This window comes from Scaptodrosophila lebanonensis, unplaced genomic scaffold (assembly GCF_003285725.1).
Source record: "Scaptodrosophila lebanonensis strain 11010-0011.00,11010-0021.00 unplaced genomic scaffold, SlebRS2 tig00000001-arrow-pilon, whole genome shotgun sequence".
Lineage (NCBI taxonomy): Eukaryota > Metazoa > Arthropoda > Insecta > Diptera > Drosophilidae > Scaptodrosophila > Scaptodrosophila lebanonensis.
This window is the reverse complement of record NW_022060529.1, coordinates 30,285,490-30,310,907: the sequence shown is the minus strand read 5'-3', so window position 1 is coordinate 30,310,907 and position 25,418 is coordinate 30,285,490. Positions and strand designations below refer to the sequence as shown.

At 37.5% G+C, this 25,418-nt stretch overlaps 1 protein-coding gene across 1 annotated transcript in view; it reads left to right on the top strand.

Moving 5' to 3' along the window:
- Positions 1-24,775, top strand: part of LOC115625203 (fatty-acid amide hydrolase 2) — a 42,835-nt gene extending 18,060 nt beyond the window's left edge. The window contains exons 2-4 of the mRNA XM_030520174.1: positions 22,599-22,826; positions 22,892-23,111; positions 23,455-24,775. Coding sequence (XP_030376034.1) covers positions 22,674-22,826; positions 22,892-23,111; positions 23,455-24,641 — 1,560 coding nt within the window. The 5' untranslated portion in view covers positions 22,599-22,673 and the 3' untranslated portion in view covers positions 24,642-24,775. The remainder of the gene's footprint in view (positions 1-22,598; positions 22,827-22,891; positions 23,112-23,454) is intronic.
- Positions 24,776-25,418: the final 643 nt, after the last annotated feature.

Genomic DNA, 25,418 nt, shown 5'->3' with positions numbered 1-25,418 from the left:
AGTCCACTTTTGGAACCTTCTTCCGAAATTATGCTTTCGTATGCCGTATTCGGCGATTTTGACCTGGGACTTATTGACATAACTTCATCCTCGTCCACAGCTATATATTTCGCCGCGCTACTTATGACATTTGGCAAGTGTATATTCAAGCCATGTCTTTCCCTAACAGCGAGCAGCTGTTCTCTTAGACGTTTGACAGCGTCTGAAGCCTGAGTCCAATGGAGACCCGTGAGCCTAGATTTGCTTTCTAGGAATATCTCTCGGATCTCGTTATAATATTGCACCAATTTAATTGTGTGCCTATTTAAAGTGCCTATCTGCATTGGCCTATTTTGAGTGAGGCTTTTGTACGATTTATCGAACTCAGCCTTCAGCTCATTTACCTTCTTGCATATAGCATTCCAATCCATGTATTATGGAAAATGCGGATGCTCCGCAAGGGTTGTTTTTTCCCTCTATTTAATTCCTAGCTAATTTTCCTGAACACCCTTTTTTATCTTTGCGTTTTTATTTACTATTTACAAAAGATTTTGAGCCTTTTGTTTTTCAAATATACATTAAGAAATTTTAATATTTGCCTTAGTTTTTTTTTTTTACAGTTTACTTGTACCTTTTTTTTTTTTTAATTTTATCTAAATTGTTAGCCCTACTTAAATACTTTTTTGTAATTTGTACCTTTTGGGACTCTACCTTATTAATAATACCTGCAGTGGAATCCACTACTTTAGTATCTATTAAACCCATTGTGGGTATACAACTTAACTTTTCCTCAACTATGCCACGTGATCTATTCCTGCCTGACCTGTCTTACTCATACTATTGCTATTCATTCATAGCAGTGGTAGAACAAAAATGTATTTTTTTCACAATATTCTTTTTATAGCCTGTACCCAAAGGGTGAAAGGCTATACTAGTTTTGTGCGCATTTATGTAACGCACAGAAGGAGGCGTGGCAGACCCCACAAAGTATATATATTCTTGATCAGGATGAGAAGCCGAGTGGATATAGCCTTGTCCGTCCGTCCGTCTGACCGTCTGTCCGTCTGTCTGTCCGTATGAACGCAAGGATCTCAGAAAGTATAAGAGCTAGAATAACCAAACTTGGTATCGAGGTTCCCCTAAGTCCTAGGCAGGTCAAGTTTATTTTTTTATTCTGATACACCCCCCTCCCCCCCATTCCCCCGCAATTCGTGTTTTTGTTTATAAATTCAGAAATCAATTTTAGTAGGTACATCCAGTTAGTACTAATGTGTCCGTGTGCCAAATTGTGAAGAAAGTTATAGCCATAAATAAAATCGCTGCTCATGCGCTGCCTGCAGTTCTACCGGCGGCGCTGCCCGCAGCTGTTGTTGTTGTTGCTGCTTTGGTTCAATTTTGTGCTACATACATACACGCATATAAACACGAATAGGCACGTGATGTAAATGTATGCTGTTAAAACTCAACATAAACATGTCTTCTAATTGAATTTAATTACTTAACTCACTTTTTTTAATAATTTAAAATTTTTTTCATTTTTTTTATTTTTTATTTTCTTTTTTTGTGGAGAGTTCAGGCTACTTTACTGTCGTGCTTGCTCGACTGTAGCATTAGCTCTTGTTATAATTTACGTTATCAAATGAGTCTGTATCCTCCTTAATTAAAGAGGCGTCTGCACCTGTATCAACCAACAATGTGTACAACTTATCTGTAGCTTCATTTTTCAATGAAATGTAAAGATTGAAATTAAGATTTATAGCGTGAACCGTTTGTTCTACTGTTTTATCTACCCTAAGGGTTTTTATTGGTTTTCCGACTCGGTTTGCACCAGTCGGACATTGTTATTCTGTCTTCTGTTATTGGTGTTATTATAACCACCATAATTATTGCTGTTATTTCCTCGATAGCCATTCTGATAGTTTCGACCACCACGATAGTTATTTCCACCTCGATAGTTATTTCCACCACGATAGTTATTTCAACCGCGATAGTTGTTAACACCTCTGGCTCTCTGATTGTCATTGAAACGCCTGTCTATTTGCCGGTTTTTATAATGCAAGATTGTATCTGTTCGTCCAGTTGCATAAGTACAACTATTGACAAACTTGGAAACGGCCTCATTCATATTGTTGAATTGGCCAGCCTCCATTACCAGCTTTGCCCTGTCAATGGGACAATTCTTTATCATTGATTTTACAGCATGTTGCGTGCTGTATTTAGTGGCTATCTCCAATGAAAGTCCATCGTTTATGAATGCACTCTCTAGAGACTTTGTCAGTTTTTCGACCTCATGGGTATACTTGCTCTTCTGTTGAAGGTTCAGCAGTGTGGCTGTAATAACCTCAACTGAGTCACGTTTTACAGTGGCAGAAAGCTTGCAAACAATTTCAGCAATTGAGTTTTCACTGCTAATTAAATTACGTGCGTTGCCTTTGAACTTTGTTTTTATTAATTGAACTGCCGTTGAGTCGTGTATCTCTTTAATTGAGTCCACCAACTGTAACGCGTCCAAGAAGCTTCTCAAATTTTCGACTTTGCCATCAAACTCTGGTATCAGAGATGACGCCATCTTTAAGAATTGTATCTGCATCTGCGACATTTTTCGCAATTGCGGGCTGTTTTCTATTGTATTAAAGCTATCAGTCGCTTCGCTTCTTGCGGGGCTGCTATTGGGAGGAAGTCCACTTTTGGAACCTTCTTCCGAAATTATGCTTTCGTATGCCGTATTCGGCGATTTTGACCTGGGACTTATTGACATAACTTCATCCTCGTCCACAGCTATATATTTCGCCGCGCTACTTATGACATTTGGCAAGTGTATATTCAAGCCATGTCTTTCCCTAACAGCGAGCAGCTGTTCTCTTAGACGTTTGACAGCGTCTGAAGCCTGAGTCCAATGGAGACCCGTGAGCCTAGATTTGCTTTCTAGGAATATCTCTCGGATCTCGTTATAATATTGCACCAATTTAATTGTGTGCCTATTTAAAGTGCCTATCTGCATTGGCCTATTTTGAGTGAGGCTTTTGTACGATTTATCGAACTCAGCCTTCAGCTCATTTACCTTCTTGCATATAGCATTCCAATCCATGTATTATGGAAAATGCGGATGCTCCGCAAGGGTTGTTTTTTCCCTCTATTTAATTCCTAGCTAATTTTCCTGAACACCCTTTTTTATCTTTGCGTTTTTATTTACTATTTACAAAAGATTTTGAGCCTTTTGTTTTTCAAATATACATTAAGAAATTTTAATATTTGCCTTAGTTTTTTTTTTTTTTACAGTTTACTTGTACCTTTTTTTTTTTTAATTTTATCTAAATTGTTAGCCCTACTTAAATACTTTTTTGTAATTTGTACCTTTTGGGACTCTACCTTATTAATAATACCTGCAGTGGAATCCACTACTTTAGTATCTATTAAACCCATTGTGGGTATACAACTTAACTTTTCCTCAACTATGCCACGTGATCTATTCCTGCCTGACCTGTCTTACTCATACTATTGCTATTCATTCATAGCAGTGGTAGAACAAAAATGTATTTTTTTCACAATATTCTTTTTATAGCCTGTACCCAAAGGGTGAAAGGCTATACTAGTTTTGTGCGCATTTATGTAACGCACAGAAGGAGGCGTGGCAGACCCCACAAAGTATATATATTCTTGATCAGGATGAGAAGCCGAGTGGATATAGCCTTGTCCGTCCGTCCGTCTGACCGTCTGTCCGTCTGTCTGTCCGTATGAACGCAAGGATCTCAGAAAGTATAAGAGCTAGAATAACCAAACTTGGTATCGAGGTTCCCCTAAGTCCTAGGCAGGTCAAGTTTATTTTTTTATTCTGATACACCCCCCTCCCCCCCCATTCCCCCGCAATTCGTGTTTTTGTTTATAAATTCAGAAATCAATTTTAGTAGGTACATCCAGTTAGTACTAATGTGTCCGTGTGCCAAATTGTGAAGAAAGTTATAGCCATAAATAAAATCGCTGCTCATGCGCTGCCTGCAGTTCTACCGGCGGCGCTGCCCGCAGCTGTTGTTGTTGTTGCTGCTTTGGTTCAATTTTGTGCTACATACATACACGCATATAAACACGAATGGGCACGTGATGTAAATGTATGCTGTTAAAACTCAACATAAACATGTCTTCTAATTGAATTTAATTACTTAACTCACTTTTTTAAATAATTTAAAATTTTTTTCATTTTTTTTATTTTTTATTTTCTTTTTTTGTGGAGAGTTCAGGCTACTTTACTGTCGTGCTTGCTCGACTGTAGCATTAGCTCTTGTTATAATTTACGTTATCAAATGAGTCTGTATCCTCCTTAATTAAAGAGGCGTCTGCACCTGTATCAACCAACAATGTGTACAACTTATCTGTAGCTTCATTTTTCAATGAAATGTAAAGATTGAAATTAAGATTTATAGCGTGAACCGTTTGTTCTACTGTTTTATCTACCCTAAGGGTTTTTATTGGTTTTCCGACTCGGTTTGCACCAGTCGGACATTGTTATTCTGTCTTCTGTTATTGGTGTTATTATAACCACCATAATTATTGCTGTTATTTCCTCGATAGCCATTCTGATAGTTTCGACCACCACGATAGTTATTTCCACCTCGATAGTTATTTCCACCACGATAGTTATTTCAACCGCGATAGTTGTTAACACCTCTGGCTCTCTGATTGTCATTGAAACGCCTGTCTATTTGCCGGTTTTTATAATGCAAGATTGTATCTGTTCGTCCAGTTGCATAAGTACAACTATTGACAAACTTGGAAACGGCCTCATTCATATTGTTGAATTGGCCAGCCTCCATTACCAGCTTTGCCCTGTCAATGGGACAATTCTTTATCATTGATTTTACAGCATGTTGCGTGCTGTATTTAGTGGCTATCTCCAATGAAAGTCCATCGTTTATGAATGCACTCTCTAGAGACTTTGTCAGTTTTTCTACCTCATGGGTATACTTGCTCTTCTGTTGAAGGTTCAGCAGTGTGGCTGTAATAACCTCAACTGAGTCACGTTTTACAGTGGCAGAAAGCTTGCAAACAATTTCAGCAATTGAGTTTTCACTGCTAATTAAATTACGTGCGTTGCCTTTGAGCTTTGTTTTTATTAATTGAACTGCCGTTGAGTCGTGTATCTCTTTAATTGAGTCCACCAACTGTAACGCGTCCAAGAAGCTTCTCAAATTTTCGACTTTGCCATCAAACTCTGGTATCAGAGATGACGCCATCTTTAAGAATTGTATCTGCATCTGCGACATTTTTCGCAATTGCGGGCTGTTTTCTATTGTATTAAAGCTATCAGTCGCTTCGCTTCTTGCGGGGCTGCTATTGGGAGGAAGTCCACTTTTGGAACCTTCTTCCGAAATTATGCTTTCGTATGCCGTATTCGGCGATTTTGACCTGGGACTTATTGACATAACTTCATCCTCGTCCACAGCTATATATTTCGCCGCGCTACTTATGACATTTGGCAAGTGTATATTCAAGCCATGTCTTTCCCTAACAGCGAGCAGCTGTTCTCTTAGACGTTTGACAGCGTCTGAAGCCTGAGTCCAATGGAGACCCGTGAGCCTAGATTTGCTTTCTAGGAATATCTCTCGGATCTCGTTATAATATTGCACCAATTTAATTGTGTGCCTATTTAATGTGCCTATCTGTATTGGCCTATTTTGAGTGAGGCTTTTGTACGATTTATCGAACTCAGCCTTCAGCTCATTTACCTTCTTGCATATAGCATTCCAATCCATGTATTATGGAAAATGCGGATGCTCCGCAAGGGTTGTTTTTTCCCTCTATTTAATTCCTAGCTAATTTTCCTGAACACCCTTTTTTATCTTTGCGTTTTTATTTACTATTTACAAAAGATTTTGAGCCTTTTGTTTTTCAAATATACATTAAGAAATTTTAATATTTGCCTTAGTTTTTTTTTTTTTAACAGTTTACTTGTACCTTTTTTTTTTAATTTTATCTAAATTGTTAGCCCTACTTAAATACTTTTTTGTAATTTGTACCTTTTGGGACTCTACCTTATTAATAATACCTGCAGTGGAATCCACTACTTTAGTATCTATTAAACCCATTGTGGGTATACAACTTAACTTTTCCTCAACTATGCCACGTGATCTATTCCTGCCTGACCTGTCTTACTCATACTATTGCTATTCATTCATAGCAGTGGTAGAACAAAAATGTATTTTTTTCACAATATTCTTTTTATAGCCTGTACCCAAAGGGTGAAAGGCTATACTAGTTTTGTGCGCATGTATGTAACACACAGAAGGAGGCGTGGCAGACCCCACAAAGTATATATATTCTTGATCAGGATGAGAAGCCGAGTGGATATACCCTTGTCCGTCCGTCCGTCTGTCCGTCTGTCTGTCCGTATGAACGCAAGGATCTCAGAAAGTATAAGAGCTAGAATAACCAAACTTGGTTTCCATATTCTCCTCAGACCGAGAAAGTACGAGTTTGAGTTTTTTTTCGATGCACCCCCCCCCCCCCCCCACTCCCCCGCAATTCATGTTTTTCCTTATAACTTCCGTAATTCTCGGAATTTTGAAATCAATTTTGGTAGGTACATCCAGTTGGTACTAATGTGTCCGTGTGCCAAATTTCATCATGATAGGTCAATTCTGAAGAAAGTTATAGCCATAAGTAAAATCGCTGCTCATGCGCTGCCTGCAGCTCTGTCGGCAGCGCTGCCCGCAGCTGTTGTTGTTGTTGCTGCTTTGGTTCAACTTTGTGCTGCATACATACACGCATATAAACACGTGATGTAAATGTATGCTGTTAAAACTGAACATAAACATGTTTTCTAATTTAATTTAATTAATTCATTCATTCATTCATTCATTTTTTTTTTAAATTTATTTATTTTTTTTAATTTTTTTTTTTTTTTTGTGGAGAGTACAGGCTATTTTACTGTCGGGCTTGCTCGACTGTAGCGTTCTATCTTGTTTCTTTTAATTTACATGGCATACATTTTTGCCTTTATTATTTTTTCTTGTTCTTTTTGAACTTTCAAAAATTACTTAGCATCTGCTTTAATTTGGGCTTAAATTGATACCTACCTAGTTTATATCTTTACGGGCCATTTGCAGGGACAGCTTGTAATTACAATATTTCTTATAATAGAGAAGTATACTTATATATTTGTTAACTAAATTATGCACTACAAATTGTACATTACAAATTTTATTTTTTCTTAATCATTAATTTTTCTGCTGCTTTGCGTTCCTCGACGGTAGTTTAGGGCCTATGGACTCAGGCGGTGCCGGTGCTGGTCATCGCACAAGCTTGGCGACCTTGGAACAGTTGGCGGTGCCTGTGCCGGTGCTGGTCATAAATATCGTGTAGAACAAAGTTGAACCAAAGCAAAGCAAAATTCCAAGAATTACGGGAGCTATGAAAAACACGAATTGTGGTGGAGTGGGGGGGGGGGGGGGGAGGGTTATCAGAAATGAAAAAAAAACACTAACTCGATCTGCCTAGGGCTTAGGGGAACCTGAATGCCAAGTTTGATTATATTAGCTATTGTACTTGCTAAGATCGTTACGCTCATACAGACAGACGAATGGACGGACAGACGGACATGGCTATATCGACTTGTCTTGTCATCGTGATCAATAATATATATACTTTGTGGGGTCTGCCTAGCCTTCTTCTGTGTGTTACATACATTCGCACAAAACTAATATAGCCTTTTACCCTTTGGGTACAGGTATAATTATATTTCTACCATAGCCCAAGCAGCATTATAGCCGAAAACAGAATACAAACGGAAACACAACATCAAACCATTAACAATATTATAAAACACACACACTCATAGCCAAAATACAAACATTTTATATGCATCACCAATCAAATAAAACACATTCAATAACATCTAAATACACGCCTGATTCACACTAAATGTAACATTCATAGCATATGAAGTAAAATTTATAAAGGGCTACCTAATTTAAATATATATCTGCGGCTTTCCTCCACGAATCATATTGTTAATTAGTTCTTAAGACAATATTTTTTTGTAAACCATCACGGGGCGATGCAAATTATTTGCGTTGTAAATTTTCATTAGATGCATCATAGCTACTAAACTCGAGTATAAGATAGCTAGGGAAACAAAAAAAAAAGAAGAAAAATAATAATAATTAAATGAAAGGATAAGGGAAAGGATACTTTATATGATAAAAGGTTTCTTCATCGTCCCGAATGTCAAAAAAATAACCGAATATGTAATAAATATCTGGAAGTGATAAGAATGTGGAGTAGAGTCCATTTATGGAGTGAGATGGGGTGACAAAAGTCACTGAGCAGGAACCAAAAAAACACATTAAAGGGAAATGCCAGTACCGGCTCACGGTAGGGAGGGCCACGCGGCTACATAACACCTAAGTAGTCACAATATCACCAAATTCCACAGGCGTCCATAACAGCCGACAGTATGAGTAGGTGTGTTGAAAAAAAAAATATTTATTGTTAGTCCTGCCGCATCTCTGTCGCGGTCGAATCTGACCCAGGGCCGCTAGCTAGGCGGCGTTGCGGCAGAGGATGCAATGGCAAAGGCGGACATATCACCATTATAACATGGCTTCTTAGGCCTCCTTAGCAGATAGATGCTGGTAGCGTTTATTGAGAGTGGCCTTGCATTCTTTCCAAGATGGAAGTTGACTGTAGTCGAGGCCCTCTTCTCATTTGGATCGAGTGATGGAGTCTACTTTAACCACAACCAAATGTATGAGTATGACGTTTGCAATTTGCTTCTCATCACCCAATGGCAACAGCGATTCATAAATTGCCCTTACATTATCTGTTAAGGAGCGTAAAGATGAAGCAGAAGGCCCTTGCATTTTGGGCAAGCCGAACAGCTGTCGAACGCTGTCGAAAACAATTAGGCAACTATTGTCATAAACTCGTTTTAATGCTGCTAGCGCCTTTGGATAATTGGCATCAGTCAAATTATCGACATTTTTATACTCTGTACATGAAATGTACAAGAGTAAGAGCTGAAAAATGTAAAAGTCAGAAGGAAGCGTGGCAGACCCCACAAAGTATATATATTCTTGATCAGCGTGACAAGACGAGTCGATCTGGCCCTGTGTGTCTGTCTGTCCGTCTGTTCGTCCGTATGAACACCTGGATCTCAGAGACTATAAGAGATAGAGACTCCAAATTTTGCACAAAGATGCCTTATGTGTGTACGCTTTTTTTGATTTTCCTCTCCACGTCCCCCCCAATGGGGGTTTTCCCTATTTTCCATTCATATAATCTCCTATATCTCGGAGACTAAAGGACCTAGTAACACCAAATTGTAGTCCAAAATGCCTTATGTGAATACGCAGAAAATGTGTATGTAGTCGACTACTACTACAATTGTGGCCAGCACTATACGCACGTATAATACCTATGTATATACGCAACTATGTTAACAGCGGCGAGAGACGCGCAGTTGTTAGAATTGATGCTGCAAGCTGCACGATAACAGCAAACCCACGCAACAATAATATGTGCGTAAGGGAAACGAAATGACGTCGACAATAGCTGAGCGTCGCACGTCAACGGCTGAACTTGCAAGCAATGCAAGCAGCGTTGTACAGCAGTTATATGTACAAGCACAAATGTATATATGTATGTATGTTGGCAAATATATAAGTTGTCCCTGAATTTCATTGCACATTCGATATCCCTATTAAACCATTCATGTTTTTCAGGGTTGATTACTTTTTGCCGCAACGGCACAAAAGATTAAACAGGTGCTGAACGTTATCATTAAACAGTTGGAGCTGCTCATCAAAGTTCATCTTATCACAAAAGTCAAACAGTAGCCTATTAAATAGTCAGTATGGTCCAAGAGAATATCATAAGTTATGAAAATCAAATCATGTTTGGAAAACATGATGTACTCAGAGTTGGTCAAATAGGAGAATTTTTTCAGTGTCAGATGTGTTAGAGAAATGTGTAGGTACCGTAGAGTTCACTAACTTCATGCCAAGAGAAACCATATCGTCCTTTAAATGTCGTTTAAATAGCATATTGCTATTGAAATTACTAGCCAGGTTAATTTGTTATGTTTCAGGGACACAGAGGAGAGAATGCTCAAAAAATCAGTGTAGTCAGTGTTTCTGTTTGATCTATAAACACATCCAACTAGTATGCTTTCCTTATTTCTACTCTTTGATAATTGTAAAATATTGATCTCTACTGGCTGTTTGCGAATCACATTAGCTTTGATATTATTTTTGACATATAGGGCTACACCTCCCGCATGCCTCTCACGATAAATTGCATATATGCTTGTATGTACGACCAAATGAAATTATGCACGCACGTACCCACAAATTCATATGTACATTCAACTTTATTTATCAAACGGTTTACTGTATGTACATATATATATGGTATATGGTAACGACAAATCGAATGTCAACATTTAAATTTCGGCCCAGTCCTGCGAAAGCATTCAACGCATGCACTCATCACAGAACTGCAACGAGTATGTTCGTCCACCCTTGCTGAAAATTCAATCAAATCAGATCTTTGCTTGGCTGCAAACGAGCTCGAACGAATTGAGTACTCTCAGCATTCTTCTTATGATCGAACTTGAATGAGCAATCTTTCTATTTTTGCGAACAAGCACCGGTCTTTATTGGTTTGCTTTCAAACAGTTCAGGCTCTGGCACTTCGAGTATTCTGTTCGTTGCGAACGAGTACCAGCCTTGATTGGTTTGCTTTCAAACAGTTCAGGCTCGGTCACTTCGTTTAAGATGACTGGGTCCTGATCGAAACAAACTAGACTTTGCAGAATGAGCGTTTGATCGAACGAGTATAGTGCCGTTATGCTCGAGTATTGTTTGGGTATTGCGCGAATTATACTCGGGTATTACTCGAGTATTGCGCAGGTTTTACCCGAGTATGTCTCAAGTATTGCGCGAGTTCTACCCGAGTATGATCGTATAAAAAATGCATGTATATACATATTTACATATGTATTTGTGCGTGCATGTGTTGTTTGCAATTATGCGCAAACATGTGTATATGTATGTAGGTATTTTAAATAAAGAGGTACAGAATGAAAACAAAACATATGTATACATGTAAGAATGGTAACGGTGCTTTGGTTGGCAAAGGCGCCCGCATTGACAGTTTAGCGGCAGTAAGAAGTCGGAGGGAAACAACAGTCGAACTTTCGAGAAGCAGACATAGAAAGTTCGAGAAGGAGACATAGAATAATAGTAGAGCAGTCAAGAGGATCGGCAGTCTTACAGTAGTCGTCAGCAGAAACAGTAGTCGTCAGCAGCAGCAGTCGTGAGTCGGTCGCAAGAAAGCAGTCGTGTTCAGCCGTTCATAGTCAGTCGTGAAGCAAGCCGAGGTCTTATCCCGTCGCAGTTGTTATAGCCTGTACCCAAAGGGTGAAAGGCTATACTAGTTTTGTGCGCATGTATGTAACACACAGAAGGAGGCGTGGCAGACCCCACAAAGTATATATATTCTTGATCAGGATGAGAAGACGAGTCGATATAGCCATGTCCGTCTGTCCGTCTGACCGTCTGTCCGTCTGTCTGTATGAGCGCAAGGATCTCAGTAAGTACAAGAGCTAGGATAACCAAAATTGGTATCAAGGTTCCTATAAGCCCTAGGCAGAACGAGTTTGTTTATTTTTTCTGATACACCCCCCCACTCCCCCGCAATTCGTATTTTTTCTTATAACTTCCGTAATTCTCGGAATTTAAAAATCAATTTTGGTAGGTACATCCAGTTAGTACTAATGTGTCCGTGTGCCAAATTTCATCATGATAGGTCAATTCTGAAGAAAGTTATAGCCATAAGTAAAATCGCTGCTCATGCGCTGCCTGCAGCTCTGTCGGCAGCGCTGCCCGCAGCTTTTGTTGTTGTTGCTGCTTTTGTTCAACTTTGTGCTGCATACATACACGCATATGAACACGCATAGGTACGTGATGTAAATGTATGCTGTTTAAACTGAACATAAACATGTATTCTAATTTAATTTAATTAATTATTTTAATTAATTAATTCATTCATTTTTTTTAATAATTTAATTTTTTTTAAATTTTTTTTTTTTTTTAATTTTTCCTTTTTGTGGAGAGTACAGGCTATTTTACTGTCGGGCTTGCTCGACTGTAGCGTTCTATCTTGTTTTAAATATATCTTTGTACGCCTTACTTTAATTTGGATTGAACTTATATGTTATTAATAAACTACATAATAATGATAATTCACAGACATATATTTATTATAGCCTGTACCCAAAGAGTGAAAGGCTATACTAGTTTTGTGCGCATGTACATATGTACCACACAGAAGGAGGCGTGGCAGACCCCACAAAGTATATATATTCTTGATCAGGATGAGAAAACGAGTCGATATAGCCATGTCCGTCTGTCTGTCTGTCCGCCTGTCTGTATGAGCGCAAGGATCTCAGTAAGTACAAGAGCTAGGATAACCAAAATTGGTATCAAGGTTCCTATAAGCCCTAGGCAGAACGAGTTTGTTTATTTTTTCTGATACACCCCCCCACTCCCCCGCAATTCGTATTTTTTCTTATAACTTCCGTAATTCTCGGAATTTAAAAATCAATTTTGGTAGGTACATCCAGTTAGTACTAATGTGTCAGTGTGCCAAATTTCATCATGATAGGTCAATTCTGAAGAAAGTTATAGCCATAAGTAAAATCGCTGCTCATGCGCTGCCTGCAGCTCTGTCGGCAGCGCTGCCCGCAGCTGTTGTTGTTGTTGCTGCTTTGGTTCAACTTTGTGCTACATACATACACGCATATAAACACGGATAGGTACGTGATGTAAATGTATGCTGTTAAAACTGAACATGAACATGTATTCTAATTTAATTTAATGAATTAATTTTAATTAATTAATCCATTCATTTTTTTAATAATTTAATTTAAAAAAAAAACTTTTTTTTTTTAATTTTTCCTTTTTGTGGAGAGTATAGGCTATTTTACTGTCGGGCTTGCTCGACTGTAGCGTTCTATCTTGTTTTTATATTATGATATTTAGCATGATTTTATTTCTAAAAAAAGGATCTCAAATATCTTAAAAAAAGCAAATTAATATAAATTAAAATAGCATAATCTTTTTTAATTTAAATAAAAAGGAAGGTATTTCTTCTCGCCAATAGTTTTGTTGGATTCTTTAATTTATATGCATATACATACTTGTATACGAAGTTACTATTGAACTAATAGCCGAAAAAACAATACAAAATGCAATGTACATACAAGTACGTGCCAAGTCCAATCATACAGATTTGGCCACTATTTAATTTGCACTCGTTGCCTGTGTATAACTTCCCTATGGAATAGGGCAATGCATCGCCACCTGTGTGCTGTAAGCACCCTATCTATCTATATATATAAAACAGTTTGTCCTGACTGACTGACTGATTGGTGATCAACGCACAGCCCAAACGGTAAAGGCTAGGAAGCTGAAATTTGGACTCAAGTATCCTTTCATAGTCTAGGTCCCCACTAAGAAGGGATTTTGGAAAACTCGAGCTCCAAAGGGGGGAAAACAGGCTCCAACATTTGTATGAAAAATCTACAGTTTTCATCTGATTAATTTTAAACTTAGTTTGTATACTCTCAGAACAATTCCAAGAAAAACTGTATACTTGGTTTTTTGATATTTTTTTTGGGGCCTAAAATATGGGAGTTTTCCTGTAAAAAAATGTTGGGGCACAAAAGCAAACCGCGTCAACAGCCCACAGCCCACACGGTAAAAGCTAGGATGCTGAAATTTGGGCTCAAGTATCCTATCATGGTGTAGATGCGCACTAAGAATTATGGAAAATTCGAGCTCCAAAGGGGGGAAAACGAGCTCCAAAGTTTGTTTGAAAAATCCGCATTTTTCAACCGATCGACTTAAAACTTAGTTTCTAAAATCAATTAAAGGATACAAACAAAACTGCAGTTGGAGCTTGAATTATTGGGGTTTTAATATTTATTCACTATTTCAAATGAAAAGTTTTTGTTATAAATGTAGTCCGATCGATTTAAAATTTGGATAATGTAATCTACGTAACTAAATCTACAACTTTGCATTCAAGGATTTTCAAAATATGCATTTTACAAAAGCAGGCAGAACAAACAATACAAAATATCAAACAGTTGGGGACAACTAAGTATACATATACACACATACAAACAGCTGTTCGTGTAGTTGCGTGCAAACGATTGAAATAGCCAAAGCAACATGTGAGACACTAATGTGTGAATGTCCATACATATGTGCACATCTATGTATGTACATATGTATCTACATATGTATGTATGTATATTCGTCTTGCACTGACAGAGCAAGAAACGTTAATTAATTGAAAATTATGTAATATAACATTTTCAAAAGTAATTTTTTCTTTGTTTAGTGCATTTGGCATTAGTGTTTTCATTAATAACTTTATGCAGCAACAACAAATATCAAATAGTTGGGGACATCACATACACACACTCACACACAACAAGCAACAGTTCGTGTCTATGTGTGCGGTTCTCTACGTACGGTTGAAAAAGTAAAGAGAAACATATGTACATATGTATGTATGCCTGTGTATGAATATAGCATGTATGTACATTCGTATTAATGTATACATTGGGCAATCGAACACAGTTGTTTGATTGTAAAAAAAAATAATGCTCTAAAAACAACAACAACTGCAAGTCATTAGCTCGCTCTTCTTCTTTCTTTTTGACCATTTAATGTTAATTGCAAAGGCAAAACGCCAAAATGTTACAGTTACCCTCGCTAGGCAACGACTGCGTAAGCGATAGTAAAGCAGAAACCGAATAACGGACCTACGCATATTCTGCTTCGCATTGCGGGCAGATGTATGTATGTATGTATATGATTTGTTCTTATTGATCTCAATAAATAATTCGATTTCATTATTTAAATATTCTGCTTATTGCATTCAAAACTTCGATAGTTTGATGGTATCGGTGCCAGTGCTTTTTGATCGTGGCTCATCGCTGCGCGGCATTGACGTGTGCCGTGTTTCATATTCCATATTGACTCAATATGGCACGAAAAGACTCAAATGTGAATTTAAATTTGGACTCAAGTATCGTTTCATAGTATCCATCATAGTGTAGGAGCACACTAAGAAAGGCTTTTGGAAAATTCTAGCTCCAACGGGGGGAAAACGAGCTTTAAAAAATATTAGTTATAGTGGTCATGTTCGTTTAACGAACGTTTAACGGACAACTGAACAATTTTTTGTCAAGAATAGAAAATGTTCATTTAAATACCTTAAATGCCTTCCTACTGGTAACCTTTAAGGTGAAAACATATGGGTAGGTTATGCACACACAAAATAAATACAATTTGAAACATATTGCACCTTTTTTGCTTTTGGGCTTTCGTAAGCCCAAATGTTCGGTCAAAATGCGATAAATCGATGTTCTGGAGATGTTCCATTCCATTTCCATCAATTTCAATGATGATTTCGGCTGATTTTTGATGAATTCACGCACAGTTTCGATGGAATTTTTGGGTACAGGCTATAAATATCTCATACTTGAAAATCGGTTGTTTATTTTCAAAGATATTCAATGTTTACATACCGACATAATAGATTGCGCACCCTGTACATACATACATCGTACCGCAATGCGAAGCTCCGTTATTCGATTTCTACTTTACTATCGCTTACTCAGTCGTTGCCTAGCGAGGGTAACTGTAAACTTTTGACCTTTTGCCTTTGCAATTCAAAGGCGTAGATGATCAAAAAATGTGAGCGAAAGAATAAGAGCGTGCCAATGACTTGCAGTTGCCGTTGTTGATTTCGTTGTAAAAATTTAGTTTCTGATTTAAAACCATAGAACACAATTACAATTAAACAACAGTGTTGGATGGCCCACAGTATATACACTGTTAAAAATAAGGGCTGCGGATCGCACATATAAAAGACTTGATTTTATGTTTTTATGTTCAATTAAACTTCTTTTAATTATTTCTTAATTGCGCACAGCTTGCCGGTCTATTCACATTGAGTAACCAAACACAACTATATGCAACAAGAGAAAACTATACAAGGTGTATTCCAAAGTAAACAGGACTTTAAAAAAAAAACAGAACAAATGGTGTTTTCGGCAAAATCAATTTATCTTTTTCAAAATAGTCTCCTTCTGCTTCAATGCACCTTTTTTGCTTTTGGGCTTTCGTAAGCCCAAATGTTCGGTCAAAATGCGATAAATCGATGTTCTGGAGATGTTCCATTCCATTTCCATCAATTTCAATGATGATTTCGGCTGATTTTTGATGAATTCACGCACAGTTTCGATGGAATTTTCGGTGATCACGAATTTTGATTGGCCTACATGTTGATCTTCATTTATGTCCTCACGACCACTTTGAAAACGTTGAAACCACTCGTGCACTCAGCTACGGGATAGGCAATCATCGCCATAAACTTGTTTCATCAATTCAAACGTTTCGGTAAAAGTTTTACCAATTTTAAAACAAAATTTAATGTTGGCTCTTTGTTCGAAGCTCATTTTCGCACAGATAACACAAACATGTACATAAGCATAATATAATTTACACAATCTGGCAAAAACACACTGCGACAACGCCACAGTGTTTTTTACTCTGTACATGAAATGTACAAGAGTATAAATTAATCAATTAGTTGTTGATTGATATAAAAAAATATCATTTTATTCAGCACTATGTGCTTACCTTCGAGTTGATTCAAAAACTGGCCTTAATATCTAAGCTAAGCCCTAACGAAACCTCTGTTCCACGTTGATATGTCGACGTCGGCGTCGACGTTGCACCGAGAATCGCTGAGTCCACATCTTTGCCTTCTTGGGAACCAATAGTCGCTATCGGTTCAGCTGACTCCTCGATTATATAAATGTAGACTGCTGAGGTTGCGATCCCACGGTAGTTGGTCTGCTAGCACGTTGACCCCGTATGCATTGAACTCCATACGCAACACCTTATGTCAGCATTTCCCAGCACGTTGATTTGCCACGTGCGGCGGTCAATGCGACAATTTGCTACCCAATGTTGGCGTTTTGAGTAACTAAAGTGTTAACTCCTCCCTCCCTGATCTCGAACGTCCCGGTCGATGAATTAAAATCCGGGGAGATCATGGATGCTTCTGAGTCTTTTTGTATTGCTTTTCGAGGGAGTTTCTGTCGTGTTGGTCCTCTCTGGGCTCTGCACTTCGCTTGCGGGTTTGTTTTGTTTCCCAACTATTGTTGTGCACATCTTTAGCTTTGCTACATAGGTGATGAAGACCAACAGAATTCCAGCTGATATCCCAATACTTGAGAAAGTGTTTGCTCTGAGACTGGCTTGCAAAACACTTATTCTTTCTGTATTTTTGATGTTAAGGTCCTTCATCAGTTGCAGGGGTAGAACCTCTTCCATCGTTGTCAGCGGCCTTTCCAGTTGAATCATAGCTGGTAGTGGCTTGTAACTAGAGGTTTCGTACGATGAAAAAAAAACTGATTTTCTATATCTAGTGTACAATTATTAAACTTAATTATGAACGATCTATTAAGTGTTTGGGATTCATTATTACTTGAAATCTTACCATTAAAGTTGTTCAGAAGAAGAATACCGGTATCTATTAGTTCTATTGCTATTATGTGTTTATCGTTACTGATGGTACAATTGTTTGGTCTATTTGTTAATAACTTGAAATGCAGTTGTCATTTGAAATATCTACTATATTTGACCTTAAGCACATACTGATTTTATTAATTTTTTTTACATTGGTTGTTAGTTGAAAAGACTGCATTTTTACATTTAATGACATTTTCATCTTTTATCTTAATTACATTTCCCATATTTTTTAATGGTTTGATGAGTAGATGTTTACATATTTCATTATTTAATTTTGCAATATCGATAACGTAAATTAATTTTTCGCAATTAAATGCGATTTTTATACAGCAAAATTCAGAGCTTCCTCTATACTGTCGAATGGAATATTTTCTTCTGTGAAAATGCTGTTTATTATTTCGGTTTCTTCTTCTGCTATTAAAAAGGTATTTACTATATTTGCCTTTGATAAATGAATGGCAAGATTGATATTACTTAAATCTTCCTTTATTAATCTATCTTATACTTTAACTGTGTAGCAAAAATGTTCTGGAAATTTTCTGAATTATATAACATATAATATATATAACATTGTTATCTTCTGTTAATTTATTGATTCTTTGTATAATGTCTTTATTTATAATCACTTGCTTATTATTATTTCTTATGACATCGTTTAATTTATTAGTTATTATTTCGAAATCCTCATGGTCTGGATTACCAGCAATCCATTTCCATACGGATCCGATCGCATTTATTGCCATTTTTCTAATGGAGTGGGAAGTTAATTTGTTAATTTTGAACTTTATTAATTCAATTTCTTTTTTAATGAAGGGATATATTATTGAGCAAATCGTGTTGTATCTGGTCTATAGTTAGTTTATACTCGGTAATATTAATGTGGTGCAGAATTTTAAAATTTCCTGATTGAACTTTGCTATCGCCGAGATCGATAATTGCTACCTCGGCCTTAGTATAATCCAAAATTTCATATGTGGCATTGCAGTGCATAATGAACATTAATGTTTCTAGGAATATCTTAATAGCCATAGTCCGGTTGTCTTCTGATGTATAGATGTATTTATGTCTTCCGTTGTATTGATGTCTTCTAATGCTTGGACTGTCCTCGACGGCACTCGGATGTCTTCAATTTGTAATAGTTGATTTATTTCTTTTTAGTTCTTGATGATGTTTTAGGCAGCTTTTAATTTTGGTGTTCACTTCTTTTGCACTTTTTATTGTTGGTTTATTCAAACAATTTTCTCCTTAGTATTCACTGTGTTCGTATTTTCTGTATGCACCTTGAATTTTATTGTACATAGATTTATATAAATTATGTTTTGGGACAATTTTTTTCCTTTTATTTATTTATTTATATATTTTTTTCTTTTTCCTTAACGCACTTTAAGTTTTTCAGTATGTGATTTCGATCTCGGATGGCTAGGACCTACGTCCTTCCCTTTTGTACTACTTCATGTAGACTACTAAGGAGCCAGTTGCACGAGATTTTTATAGTTCACTTGCGGATTTATGAACACCTTACAGACTCCTTATGGTCTTATGTTTTTGAGTTGACTCGCGGATTATATTATCACTTCACAGACTACTCTATGGTCTTACGTTTTTCGAATAGTATACCGCGGTCAGGATTTGTATAGTTGACTCGCGGATTATATTATCATTTCACAGACTACCGTATGGTCTTACGTTTTTCGAATAGTATACCGCGGTCCCTGCTCGGGCGCCAATTAATCAATTAGTTGTTGATTGATATACAAAAATATCATTTTATTCAGCACTATGTGCTTACCTTCGAGTTGATTCAAAAACTGGCCTTAATATCTAAGCTAAGCCCTAACGAAACCTCTGTTCCACGTTGATATGTCGACGTCGGCGTCGACGTTGCACCGAGAATCGCTGAGTCCACATCTTTGCCTTCTTGGGAACCAATAGTCGCTATCGGTTCAGCTGACTCCTCGATTATATAAATGTAGACTGCTGAGGTTGCGATCCCACGGTAGTTGGTCTGCTAGCGCGTTGACCCCGTATGCACTGAACTGCATACGCAACACCTTATGTCAGCATTTTCCAGCACGTTGATTTGCCACGTGCGGCGGTCAATGCGACAATTTGCTACCCAATGTTGGCGTTTTGAGTGACTAAAATGTTAACTTATATTAGGTTTGCGCGAGCTGAAAAATGTAACAGGCAGGAGGCGTGTCAGACCCCACAAAGTATATATATATTTTCAGAGACTATAAGAGCTAGAGACACCAAATTTTGCACAAAGATACGTTATGTGTGTACGCTGTGCAAGTTTGTTTTATTTTTTAATTTCCCCCCTTCCCTCCTATGGGGGCTTTCCCGATTTTCCAGTCGTATAATCGCCTATATCTCGGAGACTGTAAGACCTAGGAACACCAAATTTTAGTCCAAGATGCCTTATGTGAATATGCAGAAAATGTGAATTTTGGAATTTTCCTCCCTCTCCCCCACAAATCGTAACTCCCGGAATTCTTGGAATTTTTAACTCAAATTTGGGAAATACCCCCAGTTAGCGATTATGTGTCCGTATGCCAAGTTTCATTATGATAGACTGATTTAACAGGAAGTTATAGCCATAAATATATTTGCTGCTCAAGCGCTGCCCAAGCGCTGCTCAAGTGCTGTTGTTGATGTTGCTATTTTTCGACTGCAAACATGCATAAACGAATAGACGCGCATAGACATTCATACACTCACATAGACGCAATTGCTATGTAAATGTGCAATTATTCACCCTTAACGTGAGTTCCAACACCGAGAGATTAAAACTCGATCAAAATTCTTTTTTAAATTTTCTTTATTTTTTGTAATTTCTATAATTATTCTAAACATATGTACAGAGTACTCGGGGACACACACTTTAGCTTTTTTCCTTGTTTTTTAATTTTCTTAGCTAGGGACACCAAATTGTAGCCCTTGGTGAATACGAAAGATGTGTATTTTGGAATATCCCTCCCTCCCCCATATTCCCCGTAATCACTGATTTTCCATAACTCCCGTATTTCTTGAACTTTTTCATTGAAATTCGGAAAATACTTCCACTTAGTAAGTATGAGTCTGTATGCCAGGTTTCATAATGATATGTCGATTTAACAGGAAGTTATAACCGTATATGTATATAAGTTAAGGTCATCCATAATGCTGTGATGGGTAACCTGATCCGTGTTAGTCAATCCTTTTGCAAATGAGTTGCCTGCTGCGTTTAACAACTTATTACCAATTCAATTTATAACTATCGGTAAGACGGTTACACTTAAGTAGTTTCTACTATGATCCAGAATTTGTAAGGTTTGATGTGCCCTGTATTCAGCTTAAGAATAATTCTCCCGCGCTATCCAGAGCGGCAGCAAGCGCCTCCGTCGGCGGTCGGATGGCCCAGTTTCTCGGGCCCGTTGTGCAGCGTCAGATTTCCTGTGTGCTGCGTTACATGCTGCGTTGCCGGCCTGGCCACAATGTCCGCAGCACTTATGTTATGTTAACGTTGCAGAATTGCGTATGTTGGAGCCAGCGCTGAAAAGGGGGCAGCAATGTTGTGTGTTAACTCATCCCTTCCACAAGATCGGCGTCCCGCAGATCACTAGGCCTTGGATGTTTCGCAGGCCACTTGGGGTTCCAATTGGGCGGCGATGTCGCTCGGCCTTGGAATACGTTTGGTCGACTTGATTTTCCTCCAGATAAGATAGAGCGTCGCCGCCAGGATTAGTGCGGCTTCCGCGCAGAGTGATACCACCATCTTATTTGACATGCAGTCTATTCAGGTTCCTCACACTAAAGTCGTGGACATACCTCAGCACGGCGAGCTTGGCCATCATTCGAGTTGATGTGTAGCTGCTGTAGTTCCTGCCTTGAACCGTCACCGTTTCATTATCATATTGCACGAGAAATGTTCCCTTCAGTTGGTATTCCCTTGACGCGGTGGTTACTGACTTTAAAGTTTGATTACAACTTGGCATGTGTTTTTTCATATAATTGGAGAAGGATTTTACTTTTACCGATAATTACATAGTATTGTATTCATCTAAGATGCTTACGTTAATTTTCTGTAATATATTCTGCTTAAATACGTATTCTGAGTCTTTGTTGTTGCTACAAATGTCAACAATGTTTGCATGCCCAAACAGTAGTTTTGCTGCAACAAACGCAATTTTACAGAAAACGTGCAAATTGTGACGAAGTTCTTTAGTAATTCCATAATAAACATATATTAGTTAGTATTTCCACATTTATAACTTTTTGCAACTCTTTACCATTCAAAAGTACTATTCAAGGAAACAGCCCAACTTAAAAATGTTAATTTTTAAAAAACACGAGCAACACATGGCACTATTACACGAACACACTTTATCGCTTAAAAACAGTTTTGGATTATAATTTTACATACCTTGATTAACGTTTTCCATTATATAACTTAACTTTTGTAGGTTATTTTCTTAATTCTGCAAACTCTGAAAGTTTAGCAAAAATTGCTGGCAAAATCACAAATACATGTGTTTCACACAATCAGGTAACTTTGATTGCGCGCCAAGAAAATGGTGTTGCCATATCAGCAGGAATTAATTTAATTTTCGCTTAATTAAACAATTTATAATAAAATAAAAATAAAATTTTTTATATTTCGACAACATTTTTTTGGACTTTCTGCCAAAAAAACGGGAAAAAAAACCATACATATATTTGTTGCCCCAGCTTTGCCCGCAGCTGCTGTTGATGCTGGTGCTTTGGTTGACTGAAAACATGCTCACATAGACACGAAATCGATCAAATTTTTTTTTTTGCCAGGACTTCATTAATTCACAACTCAATATTAAGTCCTAATAAACATGTAAAACATGTATAATGAAGTTAGTTTAAGTCAAAGCAGCAACAAATTTTTTTTACTTAAATCCAATTACTTCATCCAGTTAGTGCTTATCTGCATTTATGTTAAGTTTTAAATTATTAGTGTTTAGGCATTCGAAATGATACTGAACTATTTTTCCTTAGCCTTTTTAGGTACACCTTCCAAATAAAAAAGTGCTATAAAAATACCTCTTCACATCTGATATAACCCAGAATACCATGAGAGACTACATCTTCGGTCTGTTGCAGACGATTATACGTCTTATATTTCGAATATTCTATGGGAAAAAAGGCAAGAGTATGCCGGCAATAACTGACCCAATATTGCTGGAATCTGCTTCGTCTTTGGCACATAAAATACGCACCCAGCAGGTAAAGTACAAGCTTTGTTAATTATTCTATAAATTCTACAAGTAGTATCTGTGTACTTGTCGTAGCTAAGCAGTGTACAAGTATTGGAGGCATTCATACACCGCGTGAAAGAGGTAAATCCCATACTTAACTGCGTGGTAGATGAAAGATACAACCAAGCCCTAAAGGAGGCATCCGAAGCTGATGCACTTATTCAATCAAGCCAATATACTGTAGATCAGCTAGCAAAAAATAAACCATTTTTAGGTGTTCCTATAACCACGAAAGACTGCATAGCTGTAAAGGGTAAAGTAAAAACAAAGTAACATGAGTTAACATTCTGAACATCTGATAGCGGAATGTTTTATATAACCATGAAATAAATTATTTCTTGAAAATAATGGGTAAAACTTTGTCAAATTATAATTTTTTTCTCGAAGGATCTTGAACACATGTGAAACGATGATTATATGAACCACTGAACCAAGCAACAACATTTTTGTTGGTAATTATTATATTACTTTAAAGCTATTGAGGCATTTTTGCTACCACATTAAAAAAAACATTGGTAGTGACAATCAGATGTTCGGGGTAGAAAATTAAGCCAGTATAATTATACAGATTTAATGATATTTATTTCCTGGTTTAGGCATGCTTCATACATCTGGGCTCTATTCTCGTCGCGGTATGCGTGCTAATCAGGATGCGGACGCTATGGCGCTTATGCGAAAAGCAGGAGCGATTCCATTTGCTCTTACGAATGTATCAGAGGTGTGTATGTGGTGGGAGAGCAACAATACTGTACATGGCCGAACGCGTAACGCATATGATACACATCGCATCGTCGGTGGCTCCAGTGGGGGCGAAGGCTGCGTACAAGCGTCGGCTGCCTCGGCTTTTGGACTCGGGTCGGATATAGGGGGCTCAATTCGCATGCCTGCATTCTTTAATGGGATTTTTGGGCACAAACCCAGTAAACTTATAGTTTCTAATGCTGGCCAGTTTCCGACACCCTTTAGTGTCGAACAGAATTCTTTCCTTGGGTTAGGCCCCATGTCGCGATTCTCTGAAGATTTGCGTCCTATGCTGCAAATTATTGCAGGAGAGAAAGCTTCGATTTTACACTTGGACAAGCCGGTGGAACTGCATACACTTAAGTTTTATTACCAAGAGACAGACGGAGGTGGCCGCCTGGTTTCTAAAGTGGACCGAGATATTCGCGCGGGTTTGCAACGCGTTGTTGATCATATTCGTGATAAATTCGGCGAAGAACAAGTGACACGCATACAATTGCCCGAGTTTCGTCAATCGGCTGCCATTTGGTTCGCCAACATGCGCGATGATAGCGGTCATGGCTTTGCTTATCAATTAGGCGACCTACGTTACGAAATCAATACTTATATGGAGCTTCTAAAATGGATTTTCGGTGCATCAAAGCACACATTAATCGGCTTAATAACGGCGATAATGGATAATCTGCAGTGTCGATACGGGTCCGCTAAGTACCATCATATGGTGCGTAAGTGCGATAATCTTCGCGAAAACTTAAAACGTCTTCTAGGGGATAACGGTGTTCTTATCTATCCCACGCACCCGACTGTGGCACCATACCACAACGAGCCCCTTTTTCGACCCATAAATTTTTCATATACAGGCATTATCAATATACTTGGGTTTCCAGCTACAGCTGTACCGTTAGGCAAGCTCGGTAGTGAAGGCTTGCCCCTTGGCGTACAGATCATAGCTAATTTTAACGAAGATCGATTGTGTCTGGCTGTAGCAGAAGAGCTGGAGCGCACATTTGGTGGTTGGGTACGACCGGCTGTTCGCCTATGAACAGGGGACACTTTTTATACACATACAGTACTCCGTTGCAAGAGTATTATTATTTTAGGGTTAACAAGATTTATATTTTTTACAATTTGAAACAAAAAAAGACGCATTTAAAAACAAACGCTTTGAGCAATATAGAATACATGTTTTTCTTGGGGTTCAACGTTTTTTGATATGGTATTATTATTAAAACATCCTATATCTTAACATATTTTTATTAAATTGTATAGACAACTTCAAAATATTTTACTAAAATTATGCTAACAAATGACCAAATTTTTTCAAACTTTAAAGTATTGATTTCCTTTGTCAGATACTATACTATATGTTTTCGAGTGTAGTGCCTCAGTCGAACATAACATTATTATTTTTATATTTATATTTGTAACGGTCAAACAGCTTTAAATCTTTCAAAATATTAAATTATTTTATATTTAAAGAGCCCTGTTGTGGTTTCTATAAAATAAAAGGATCATTTCCAAGATTGGTAGAATTTAAATAAAACTTAAATTAAGGTTTTTTTTAATGCTTGATGTAAATATATTTTGTTTAATTCTTCAGAATGTTGGTGGATGTTTCAAGATACTAAAAGAAATTTTCTGTACGAATTAAAATAAAAAACATTTTTCATAAACTAATTTCAAATGAAATAATGTTGATTTTGTTTACCCTGTACATGAAATGTATGTACAAGGGTATTTTAGGTTTGAAACAAGAAAGGAATGCTAAAGTCGAGCAGGCTCAACTCTTAAATACCCTGTACCACCCCACAAAAAAGTA